This window comes from Heptranchias perlo, chromosome 31 (genome assembly GCF_035084215.1).
Source record: "Heptranchias perlo isolate sHepPer1 chromosome 31, sHepPer1.hap1, whole genome shotgun sequence".
Lineage (NCBI taxonomy): Eukaryota > Metazoa > Chordata > Chondrichthyes > Hexanchiformes > Hexanchidae > Heptranchias > Heptranchias perlo.
The window spans coordinates 35,497,049-35,509,879 of NC_090355.1; the positions used below are offsets into that span (position 1 = coordinate 35,497,049).

Below are 12,831 nucleotides of genomic sequence, written 5' to 3' on the forward strand. Positions count from 1 at the left end.
TCCCCATATCCTGGGTATAGTAGAAAGCTGTTGCCATGGGAACGAAGATTAGTGTCTCACAAACTTCCACACCTGAGTGTGAATCACACTGAGGTGGGGTGTCACCTATTTGTGTGCACATCCTGCTGGGAGTGACCGTTCCCTGAGTCTGGGGACAATCCCCCTGTGGGCTGTTAGAGGTGGTCTCTTCAGCTCCCTGACTTCAAAGCAATTAGCTTTCAGATAATCTGCCAACACTCGCTGTCCCCGTACAGAATGGGCCGATAACACAAGGGGGCAGCTGTAGCTCAGTGAGCAACACTCTCACCGTCTGATTCAGAAGGTCGAGGGTTCAAGCAGGCAGTCCGGAGACTTGACCACAGAATTCAGGCCAACACTCCCAGTGCAGTACCGAGGGAGCGCCGCGCTGTCGGAGGGTCGGTAACGAGGGAGCGCCGCGCTGTCGGAGGGTCGGTAACGAGGGAGCGCCGCGCTGTCGGAGGGTCGGTACCGAGGGAGCGCCGCGCTGTCGGAGGGTCGGTACCGAGGGAGCGCCGCGCTGTCGGAGGGTCGGTAACGAGGGAGCGCCGCGCTGTCGGAGGGTCGGTACCGAGGGAGCACCGCGCTGTCGGAGGGTCGGTACCGAGGGAGCGCCGCGCTGTCGGAGGGTCGGTACCGAGGGAGCGCCGCGCTGTCGGAGGGTCGGTACCGAGGGAGCGCCGCGCTGTCGGAGGGTCGGTACCGAGGGAGCGCCGCGCTGTCGGAGGGTCGGTACCGAGGGAGCGCCGCGCTGTCGGAGGGTCGGTACCGAGGGAGCGCCGCGCTGTCGGAGGGTCGGTACCGAGGGAGCGCCGCGCTGTCGGAGGGTCGGTACCGAGGGAGCGCCGCGCTGTCGGAGGGTCGGTACCGAGGGAGCGCCGCGCTGTCGGAGGGTCGGTACCGAGGGAGCGCCGCGCTGTCGGAGGGTCGGTACCGAGGGAGCGCTGCACTGTCGGAGGGTCGGTACCGAGGGAGCGCCGCGCTGTCGGAGGGTCGGTACCGAGGGAGTGCCACACTGTCGGATTGTGCCATCTTACGGATGAGACGTTAAACTGAGGCCCTGTCTGCCCTCCCAGGTGGACGTAAAATATCCCACGGCCACTATTTCGTAGATGGGCAGGGGGGGGATGTCCCCGGTGTCCTGGGGCCAATATTTATCCCTCAACCAATATCACTGACCTGGTCATTTATCACATTGCTGTTTGTGGGATCTTGCTGTGCGCAAAATTGTCTGCCACGTTTCCTACATTACAACAGTGCCCACACTTCAAAATTTATTTGCTGTAACGGGCTTTGGGACGTCCTGAGGCGGTGAAAGACGAGATATAGTCTCTCTTTCACTGGGGGGGGGGGGGCGGGTGATCGAATCAGAAAGTGAAGACATTGAGACAAAACACGGAACAATCAGGAAAATGAAGTTCGGGAGACGGTTGAGATCTAGTTGCCCCTGGCACAGTTTTATTGTTACAAGAACCGTTTACAAAAAGCAGTTAACAGAAAATACACCAGATTTTCAAACTAGCCCCCCTCTGGCGGGGTGTTTATGTTATAATTACCAGAAGGTTTTCGATGTAAACTACACTGGTGGATCAAAGTCTGTGAAACGCCATGACAACAGACCTCTGATCATGGCTGGGACACGTTTAAACGTCTCACTTACGTCATACAGATTTCTGAAACAAAATCTTTTATTTAAAACACCTTTATTTACAATGTTTACAGAAATGGCCCTCTCACTCGCCCAGCGGAAAATAATCCTTTCACACAATCTCCTTCTAAAGGCAAAACCCCCTTCCACGCTGCCGATTGAGAGAACGCCTCATCACTCCTGGCGAAGGGTCGCATCGCCTCAACAAATCGAGTTTAAAGGCCCATCGCGTGTGGCCTGTGTCACCCCCCCACCCCCCCCCCGCCCCCCCCCGGCCCAACACCGGCCCTCCCGGAATCGGGACAGTTCCCTCCCCTCCCGTTAAATCCTCCCGACGGTACGGACAGGCGCGTGGCGGCGTGACGTCGCACGAGTATAATTTTCCAGACGTGGTCGAAGTGGGGGTGAGGTTGCTCCCCAGGAGCGTTGGTGGGGGGAGTGATAAAGAATAAAAGTGGGTGTAGAGCTCGCCCTGGGGGACTGAGTGAGACCCACCCCCCCCCGCGAGTTCACAACGCCCCACAAACTGATAACCTTCTCGTCCTCTCCGCACATCTCCCGCCCGCACTCAATAACTTATACTCCATTCTACTTTAAAACATAGTGTCATTATTGAAACAGGTCAAATAAACAAACTTTGCCACAAGTGGGTTACAAAAAAAAAAACAAAATTATAAATTTAACACTTTTTAAAATGAGAGTTGACTGCTCTGGGAACTTTGAGAGCTCAAGTGTCCCCTTTTCACCCCCTCCGTTTCAGGGGCCGGGAACACTTTCGTGAGATCTTCGGGATAGATGAACCCGGCCACCCCACAATAATACTGAAGGCCACACTCGCAGAAGATGCTGCTTTATTTTCAAACAGTGCCGTGTGCTGTCACTACTCGAACACTCAACCCGCCCCCCCCCGCCTCACAACACCTGTGGGCGAGAGAGAGCAGTGTGCATGTGCAAGAGCGAGTGTGCAAGAGTGTGAGAGAAACAGATTGTGAGTTGTGTGAGGGTGGGTGAGCGTGCACGCCCGAGAGAGTTAGCGTCAGTGAGTGTGTGTGTGTGTGTGCTGCGAGTGTATGCGTGCGAGAGTGAGTGTGCATGAGTGTGAGAGGCAGATTTTGAGTCGTGTAGAGTGAGTGAATGAGTGTGTGCACGCACACGTGAGTTAGTGTCTGTGAATGTGAGTGTGTGCACGTGTGAATATGCACACGAGTGTGTATTGGTGTGCACACAACCTTTACTCAAATTATTTTTACTCCTTTCTGTAGAAGATTCCGAACTAATATATAAATATAAGTCACACTATTTTTATACATTAATTATTAGCAACAAATCTGTCAGCTATAAACCCGTGTCAGGCTTCTACAAAAGCTACACAGTTCTCGAAGCACCTGGTCTTACGGCGGAGAATCACCATCCATAAAATAATCAGCAAACTTCTCAAAACACGACAAATTAAAAAAACGATCGACGTATTAAATTAAAAAAAAGAACCGCAGTAAAAATGGAAGTACATAAATAAATTAAACCAAAAAAAACCAAAAGAACAAAACTCAGTCTCTTCCTCATTCGTGTAAAACCCGACATCACAACAGAAACTCGAGCGATAGTTCCTTAAAGTCCAATCGAAGGGGGGCCTCTCACTGCCCCGTCAATGGTTGCTCCACGTTGCTAAGCTTCCTGAATCCGGTGGGGAGAGGGAGGGTTTTCACTTGAAGATTTGGTCGGAGAGGAGTCCCAGTTGTGAGTGCATGGCTGCTGGGGGGCTGGAGATGCCCTCTGACCAGTCCGACATGTTGGAGTGGGGCGAGGAGCTGGACCACTGGTCGGGGGACTCGGGCGAGGGGGTGAGGAAGGGGTGGTCGGCCAGGTGGAGTTGGTGGTTGGGCGTGTTGTCCATGGGGGAGGAGTAGCTGTGCTGCGAGGGGGGCGTCAGGAATTGGGTGGTGCCCATCGGCTGGCCCAGCGAGGTCTGGAGCAGCTGGGTCTCCTGAGCTGAAATCAGGTGGATGGGGAGACCGCTGCCCGACAACTGGGGCAAATCGGCCTGGCGCGGATCGGAGCCGCAGTAGTTTTGGCCTATGGAGTGACCGTTGCCATTGGGCATGGGATTGAGTGACTGCATGCTCTGTGGTTGCTGCTGAATCTGCTGCCCCTGCATTAGGTGTGGTTGCGACAGGCCGCTGCTATTGGCCAGGCCTGGGTAGCCTACTATCTGAGACAAGGAGGTGTTGGGCAGCCCGTTGTGCAAGGAGGTCATCATCGCATGCTGGAGGCCCTGGTTCTGCTGGGGGCCCTGGTTCTGCTGGGGGCCCTGGTTCTGCTGGGGGCCCTGGTTCTGGTTCCTCATTGGGTTGTAGGGGTTCTGGACCAGTCCCGCCTGCATCCGAGCCAGCCAATCGCACTGACCATTCATGGCCCCGCTCCCTCCTAAGCTCATGGGCATTGGACCACTGCCCAGAGGCTGCCCGCCGGAGCTGGGGAGGTGAGAGAGGTGAGGAGGGGCCCCTGATTCGAAGACCATCCTGTTGGCACCGCCCATACCCAGCTCTTGCTTCCCACCCATGCCCAGGTGACTCAGGCTGAGATGCACATCAGCCCCCAGCCCTTGCAAGTGGTTGAGCTGAATGGAGGGGGAGGGTTGGAAGGGGGAGGTCAGCAGGGGAGGGGAGGCCACGTCGGACAGGTAGGTGTGGGAGGACGCCATGGAGTCCACGGGTGACAGGACCGCCGAAGTGTCCAGCAAGCTACCCTTCCCCTCCTGGGACTTCTTCCTCCTGGCCTTGGTCTCCTTGGTCTCCTTGCCTTTGGCTCCGGCCTTGCGAGACTTCTTGCCGTGATGGGCCGGTTTGAGGTTCCCCATGTAGCCGTTGGGTGAGCAGATGGGCGGGGAGAGGCTGGTGGGGCCGCCGCCCCCTACACCCACCACCATCTGGACCTGCGGGCTCCTCACCAGGTTGTACTCGTCCAACAGCCGGACGATGTCGTGGTGCATGCGCTCCTGGGCGATGTCTCGGGGCAGCCGGTCCATGTGGTCAGTGATCTCCCGGTTGGAGAAGTGTTCGAGCAGGAGCTTGGCCGTCTCGTAGCTGCCTTCCCGTGCTGCCAGGAAGAGTGGGGTCTCCTCCTGAGGTGGGGGAACAGATGGAGAAAAGAGGTCAGCGAGGGTCAGTAAGTGTCAACATGGGTCAGCAAGGGTGAACACGTGTGAACATGGTCAGCAAGGGTCAGCAGGGGTGAACAGGGGTCAGCAGGGATCAGCAAGAGAAGACATTAGAACATCAAACACACTAAAAAAAAACATTGGGAAACAGTGCATAAAATCTTACAGCACAGGAGGAGGCCATTCGGCCCATCGTGCCTGTGCTGGCTCTTTGAAAGATCTATCCAATTAGTCCCACTCCCCCCTGCTCTTTCCCCAGAGCCCCGCAAATTTTCTCCCCTCCAAGTATTTATCCAATTCCCTTTTGAAAGTTATTATTGAATCTGCTTCCACCGCCCTTTCAGGCAGCGCATTCCGGATCAGAACAACTCGCTGCGTAAAAAATTCTCCTCATCTCCCCCCTCTCTGGTTCTTTTGCCGATTATCTTAAATCTGTGTCTGGTTCCCGACCCTCCTGCCAATGGGAGATAAATCTTCAGACCAAAGCGCCATCCCTCGCCACCCCCCGACCCCGTGTCAGTATAGCTCTGGTCTCCTCACCTTGTTGTCCTGCATGTCCTTGTTGGCTCCATTTTTCAGCAGGACCATCGTTGCCTCCATGTTGTTGACGGCAGCTGCCCAGTGAAGGGCCGACTTACCTGGAAACAGAAACACAAACCGTCAGTGCCAGCAAACTGGGGCTCAGCCCCAGGGGTCAATCAGTGACCCCTAATCCTGCCCTGCGCCCCCAATCAGGGACCCCTGACCCCGCCCTGCACTCCCAATCAGGGACTCCCAACCCCGCCCTGCGTCCCCAATCAGGGACCCCTAATCCTGCCCTGCGTCCCCAATCAGGGACCCCTAATCCTGCCCTGCGCCCCCAATCAGGGACCCCTGACCCCGCCCTGCGTCCCCAATCAGGGACCCCTAATCCCGCCCTGCGCCCCCAATCAATGACCCCTGACCCAGCCCTGTGCCCAGTGACCCCCCCCCTCGACCCACCCACCTCTTCCAATCAGCGATCTCCAGTAAACCAAGGCCCTCCCCCGGCCCTGCGCTCCAATCAGAGGACACTCCCCCAACCGTCCCCGCCCCCTCCCATGGCCCCTCCCCTCCCCACCCAGTCCCCCGCTCCGGCCCCGCCCACTCCCCCCCACCACCCCGTCCCTGGCTCCTCCCCCTCTCCGGCCCCTCCCCTCCCGTCCCCCTCCCCCGGTTGCGTTCCACGTTATCCCGAGTGACGGTTCAGAGACGCCAACGGACGAGTCCCGTACCGAAGTCGTCCACAGCGTTGACGTCGGCGTGGCAATTCACCAGCTCCTCCACCATGCCCTCCACCGCCAACCGGGCCGCCAGGATCAGGGGGGTGGTCCCGTCCTGCATTCGAGCATCCAAATCCGTGGCTCGGTTCCTGATCAGGATCTGCCAGGTAAACAATAAAACACGGATCAGGAACACCAGCACAGAGAGAACAGGAACAGGAGGAGGCAATTCGGCCCCTTAAGCCTGTTACATAGCAACACAAGGCGGCCATTCAGCCCCTCGAGCCTGTTGCACAGAAACAGGATGAGGCCATTCAGCCCCTTGAGCCGGTTCCGCAATTTCTAACTCCATTTACCCGCCATTTTGGTCGGAACGGTTCCCAATGCCCAGCTCCTACCTGGAAAACACCCTGGGCATCAGCAGCCACAGCAGCATGGAGGGGGGTCCTGCCCATGTTGTCCTGAATGTTGGCGTCTGCGCTGGATTCGAGGAGCCGCTTGGCAGCGTCGGAGCGGGCGTAACGAGCGGCCAGGTGGAGCGCGGTCTCGCCAGTCCGGTCCGTCTGGTTGTGAAGGTTGGCGCCCTGGTAGATGAAATCGGAGATGAGATTGCCAGAGGCGTCGTCCACTTCCTCCTCGCTGTTCCCCGTCTCCAACCCTCCCCCACTGCAGGAGGCAATCATCAGGGGAGTGAACCCGTCTGTGGGCAAACAAGTTACTGGGTTAGTGACTGACCAGGAGCAGAGTCAACAGGAATTACTGCAGGACTAACCCCGCCCCCAACAACCGGCCCCGCCTCCCACCAACCGGCCCCGCCTCCCACCCGACCGGCCCCGCCTCCCACCCGACCGGCCCCGCCTCCCACCCGACCGGCCCCGCCTCCCACCCGACCGGCCCCGCCCCTCCCCACCAACCGGCCCCGCCCCTCCCCACCGACCGGCCCCCGCCTCCCACCGACCGGCCCCGCCTCCCACCGACCGGCCCCGCCCCCACCGACCGGCCCCGCCCCCACCGACCGGCCCACCAACAACCGGCCCCGCCCCCAACAACCGGCCCCGCCCCCACCAATCGGCCCACCAACAACCGTCCCCGCCGCCCCACCAACCGTCCCCGCCCCCACCAACAACCGGCCCCGCCCCCACCAACCGTCCCCGCCCCCACCAACAACCGGCCCCGCCCCCACCAACCGGCCCGGCCCCCCAACAACCCAGTAACACACGGTGTGTTATTATATAATATATATACAGGAGTGTTATACCCGGTAACACACGGTGTGTTATTATATAATATATATACAGGACTGTTATACCCGGTAACGCACGGTGTGTTATTATATAATATATATACAGGAGTGTTATACCCAGTAACGCACGGTGTGTTATTATATAATATATATACAGGAGTGTTATACCCAGTAACGCACGGTGTGTTATTATATAATATATATACAGGAGTGTTATACCCGGTAACGCACGGTGTGTTATTATATAATATATATACAGGAGCGTTATACACAGTAACACACGGTGTGTTATTATATAATATATATATTATATAATATAATAATAAATATTATATAATATGATAATAAATATTATATAATATATATTATATCTGAATGCACGTAGCATTCGTAACAAAATGGACGAGTTAACGGCACAAATAACTATGTATGGGTATGATCTTGTGGCCATTACAGAAACATGGCTGCAGGGTGACAACGACTGGGAACTAAATATGCCAGGGTATTTAACAATCAGGAAGGACAGGCAGGAAGGAAGGGGAGGTGGGGTGGCTATGTTAATAAAGGAAGGAATCACTGTAATACACAGAAATGATATTGGGACAAAGGATCAGGATAATGAAACAGTTTGGGTAGAGATAAGGAATAATAAGGGGCAAAAAAACACTCGTGGGCGTAATATATAGGCCTCCTAATAGTTGCAACTCTGCTGAAAGAAGTATTAATCAGGAAATAGTCGGGGCATGTAATAAGGGAACAGCTATAATTATGGGGGATTTTAACTATCATATTAACTGGACAAATCAAATTGGGCAGGGCAGCCTTGAGGAAGAGTTTATTGAGTGTATTAGGGATGGATTTCTTGAGCAGTATGTAACTGATCCTACAAGGGGGCAAGCAACCTTGGACCTGGTCCTGTGTAATGAGCCAGGATTAATTAATAATGTCCTAGTTAAGGATCCCCTTGGAATGAGTGACCATAACACGGTTACATTCCATATCCAATTAGAGGGTGAGAAGGTTGGTTCTCAAACAAGCGTACTGAGCTTGAATAAAGGAGACTATGATGGTATGAGAGCGGAATTGATCAAAGTGGACTGGGAAAATAGATTAAAGGGTAAGACGGTACATGAGCAGTGGTGTTCATTTAGGGAGTTATTTTACAACTTTCAAAAAATATATATTCCACTGAGGAAAAAAGGGTGTAAAAGAAATGACAGCCATCTGTGGCAAAGTAAAGAAATTAAGGATGGTATCCGACTAAAAACAAGGACATATAAGGTAGCCAAACTTAGTGGGAGGATAGTAGATTGGGAAGTCTTCAAAAGACAGCAAAAAGTAACGAAAGGATTGATTAAGAAAGGGAAGATAGATTATGAAAATAAATTAGCAAAAAATATAAAAACAGATAGCAAGAGTTTCTACAGTTATATAAAAAGAAAAAGGGTGGCTAAGGCAAACATAGGTCCCTTAGAGGATGAGACCGGGAAATTAATGGTGGGAAACATGGAGATGGCAAAAATGCTGAACAAATATTTTGTTTCAGTCTTTACAGTAGAGGACACTAAGAATATCCCAACACTGGACAAACAGGGGGCTCTAGGGGGGGTGGAGCTAAATACGATTAAAATCACTAAGGAATTGGTACTCAGTAAAATAATGGGACTCAAGGCGGATAAATCCCCTGGACCTGATGGCTTACATCCCAGGGTCTTGAGGGAAGTGGCAGTAGGGATTGTGGATGCTTTGGTAATAATTTTCCAAAATTCTCTGGACTCGGCAAAGGTCCCGGCAGATTGGAAAACTGCTAATGTAACAGCCTTATTTAAAAAGGGTAATGGGCAGAAGGCTGGAAATTATAGACCAGTTAGCCTAACATCTGTGGTGGGTAAAATTTTGGAGTCTATTATTAAGGAGACAGTAGCGGAACATTTGGATAAACATAATTTAATAGGACAAAGTCACCCTGGCTTTACAAAGGGGAAGTCATGTCTGACAAATTTGCTTGAGTTCTTTGAGGACATAACGTACAGGGTGGATAAAGGGGAACCAGTGGACGTAGTGTATTTAGACTTCCAGAAGGCATTCGACAAGGTGCCACAGAAAAGATTATTGCTCAAGATAAAGAATCACTGGATTGGGGGTAATATTCTGGCATGGGTGGAGGATTGGTTATCTAACAGGAAGCAGAGAGTTGGGATAAATGGTTCATTCTCGGACTGGCAACCAGTAGTCAGTGGTGTTCTGCAGGGGTCGGTGCTGGGTCCCCAACTCTTTACAATCTATATTAATGATTTGGAGGAGGGGACAGAGTGTAACATATCAAAGTTTGCAGATGATACAAAGATGGGAGGGAAAGTAGAGAGTGAGGAGGACATAAAAAACCTACAGTGGGATATAGACAGGCTGGGTGAGTGGGCGGAGATTTGGCAGATGCAATATAATATTGGAAAATGTGAGGTTATGCACTTTGGCAGGAAAAATCAAAAAGCAAGTTATTATCTTAAAGGCGAGAAACTGGAAAGTACTGCAGTACAAAGGGATCTGGGGGTCCTAGAGCAAGAAAATCAAAAAGTTAGTATGCAGGTGCAGCAGGTGATCAAGAAGGCCAACGGAATGTTAGCTTTTATTGCTGGGAGGATAGAATATAAAAACAGGGAGGTATTGCTGCAGTTATATAAGGTATTGGTGAGACCGCACCTGGAATACTGCATACAGTTTTGGTCTCCATACTTAAGAAAAGACATACTTGCTCTCGAGGCAGTACAAAGAAGGTTCACTCGGTTAATCCCGGGGATGAGGGGGGCGGACATATGAGGAGAGGTTGAGTAGATTGGGACTCTACTCATTGGAGTTCAGAAGAATGAGAGGCGATCTTATTGAAACATATAAGATTGTGAAGGGGCTTGATCGGGTGGATGCGGTAAGGATGTTCCCAAGGATGGGTGAAACTAGAACTAGGGGGCATAATCTTAGAATAAGGGGCTGCTCTTTCAAAACTGAGATGAGGAGAAACTTCTTCACTCAGAGGGTAGTAGGTCTGTGGAATTTGCTGCCCCAGGAAGCTGTGGAAGCCACATCATTAAATAAATTTAAAACAGAAACAGACAGTTTCCTAGAAGTAAAGGGAATTAGGGGTTACGGGGAGCGGGCAGGAAATTGGGCATGAATTTAGATTTGAGGTTAGGATCAGATCAGCCATGATCTGATTGAATGGCGGAGCAGGCTCGAGGGGCCGATTGGCCTACTCCTGCTCCTATTTCTTATGTTCTTATGTTCTTATATACAGGAGTGTTATACCCAGTAACACACGGTGTGTTATTATATAATATATATACAGGAGTGTTATACCCAGTAACGCACGGTGTGTTATTGTATAATATTTAAGGGAGTTTACACCCAGTGACGTACCAGGGCCTCTCACATTGACGTCCATACAGTCGGAGTCGATTTCTCCCTGGGGTGGGGTCGGGGCCATCGTCGGGAGTCGCAGGTCAGCTGCATCCAGATGTTGTTGGGTCCACTGTCTGTGGTCAGTGTGATCTTCCCGATTCGATAGTATCGCCTGTTCCTCAAACTGCCGGAGATCACAAATATAAAGATACTTGGTCACACAATGTCAAGGTACTATTGAGAGAGAGACAGAGACAGACGGACAGACAGACAGACAGAGAGACAGACAGAAAGACAGAGAGAGAGACAGAGACAGAGAGAGAGACAGAGAGAGAGAGACCGACAGACAGAGAGAGAGACCGACAGACAGAGAGAGAGACAGACAGACAGAAAGACAGAGAGAGAGAGATAGAGAGAGAGACAGAGAGAGAGAGAGAAACAGAGAGAGAGACAGACAGACAGACAGACAGAAAGACAGAGATACAGAGAGATACAGAGAGAGATAGAGAGAGATAGAGAGAGAGACAGAGACAGAGAGAGAGACAGAGACAGAGAGAGAGACAGAGAGAGAGAGAGAAACAGAGAGAGAGAGAGAAAGACAGAGAGAGAAAGACAGAGAGAGAAAGACAGAGAGAGAAAGACAGAGAGAGAGAGACAGAGAGAGAGAGACAAAAAGAAAGACAGAGAGACACAGAGAGAGAGAGACAGAGACAGAGAGAGACAGGGACAGAGACAGACAGACAGTGAGACAGAGAGAGACTCACAGAGTGCGAGGGCAAGGGGCAGAGGGTGGGTGAAATCTCATTGAAATATGTAAGATTCTGAGGGGGCTTGACAGGGTAGATGCTGAGAGATTGTTTCCCCTGGCTGGAGAGTCTAGAACTAGAGGGCATAGTCTCAGCATAAAGGGTCGGCCATTTAAGACTGAGATGAGGAGGAATTTCTTCACTCAGAGGGTTGTGAATCTTTGGAATTCTCTCCCCCAGAGGGCTGTGGATGCTCAGTCATTGAGTATATTCAAGGCTGAGATCGATAGATTTTTGGATTCTAGGGAATCAAGGGATATGGGGATCGGGCAGGAAAGTGGAGTAGAGGTTGAAGATCAGCCATGATCTTATTGAATGGCGGAGCAGGCTCGAGGGGCCGAATGGCCTACTCCTGCTCCTATTTCTTATGTACTGATGTTCTTAGTGGAGGGAAGAGAGAGAGAGGCTGTGCTGGAGTGACCCAGTGGGAGGCAGTGACCCAGCGGGGGACGGAGTGACCCAGTGGGGAGGGGGAGGGGTGGGGACGGGAGAGAAGAGAAGGGAAGGGGTAGGGTGGGGTGGGGTGGGAAAGGGAAAGGGAGAGGTGGGAGGGGAGTGGTTGGAAGGGGGGGTTGGCGGGAGGGAAGCGAAGGGGAGGGGGGAGGAGGGGAGTGGAGGAGAGGGGAGAGGGGAGGGATATTTGATCCCCTCCCTGCCTGACCTCCACCTGCGGTGACCTTCCATCAGAGGGTCGCTTGATCTGGAGCAGAATAACCTGGTCGACTTTCCCTTTCTCTGATCAGTGCCGAGCCAGCTGAGATCAACTAATGGCACAGAGTTGGAATGGGCCTGGGATATTGCTGCCCCGAATGGAACAGTTACCCAACCAGAGGGGGGACAGTTACCCACCCAGAGGGGGGACAGTTACCCACCCAGAGGGGGGACAGTTACCCAACCAGAGGGGGGACAGTTACCCACCCAGAGGGGGGACAGTTACCCACCCAGAGGGGGGACAGTTACCCACCCAGAGGGGGGACATTTACCCAACCAGTGGGGGGACATTTCCCCAACCAGAGGGGGGACAGTTACCCACCCAGAGGGGGGGACAGTTACCCAACCAGAGAGGGGACAGTTACCCACCCAGTGGGGGGACATTTACCCAACCAGTGGGGGGACATTTCCCCAACCAGAGGGGGGGACATTTACCCAACCAGAGGGGGGGACAGTTACCCAACCAGAGGGGGGACATTTACCCAACCAGAGGGGGGGACAGTTACCCACCCAGAGAGGGGACAGTTACCCCACCCAGTGGGGGGGACATTTACCCAACCAGTGGGGGGACAGTTACCCACCCAGAGGGGGGACAGTTACCCACCCAGTGGGGG

At 53.0% G+C, this 12,831-nt stretch overlaps 1 protein-coding gene across 1 annotated transcript in view; it reads right to left on the minus strand.

Annotated features, from left to right (window-relative positions):
• Window positions 1-1,454: 1,454 nt before the first annotated feature.
• Window positions 1,455-12,831, minus strand: part of LOC137300726 (neurogenic locus notch homolog protein 1-like) — a 17,384-nt gene continuing 6,007 nt past the window's right edge. Inside the window, 5 exon segments of the mRNA XM_067969995.1 lie at window positions 1,455-4,787; window positions 5,364-5,461; window positions 6,077-6,224; window positions 6,463-6,764; window positions 10,719-10,883. Coding sequence (XP_067826096.1) covers window positions 3,369-4,787; window positions 5,364-5,461; window positions 6,077-6,224; window positions 6,463-6,764; window positions 10,719-10,883 — 2,132 coding nt within the window. The 3' untranslated portion in view covers window positions 1,455-3,368.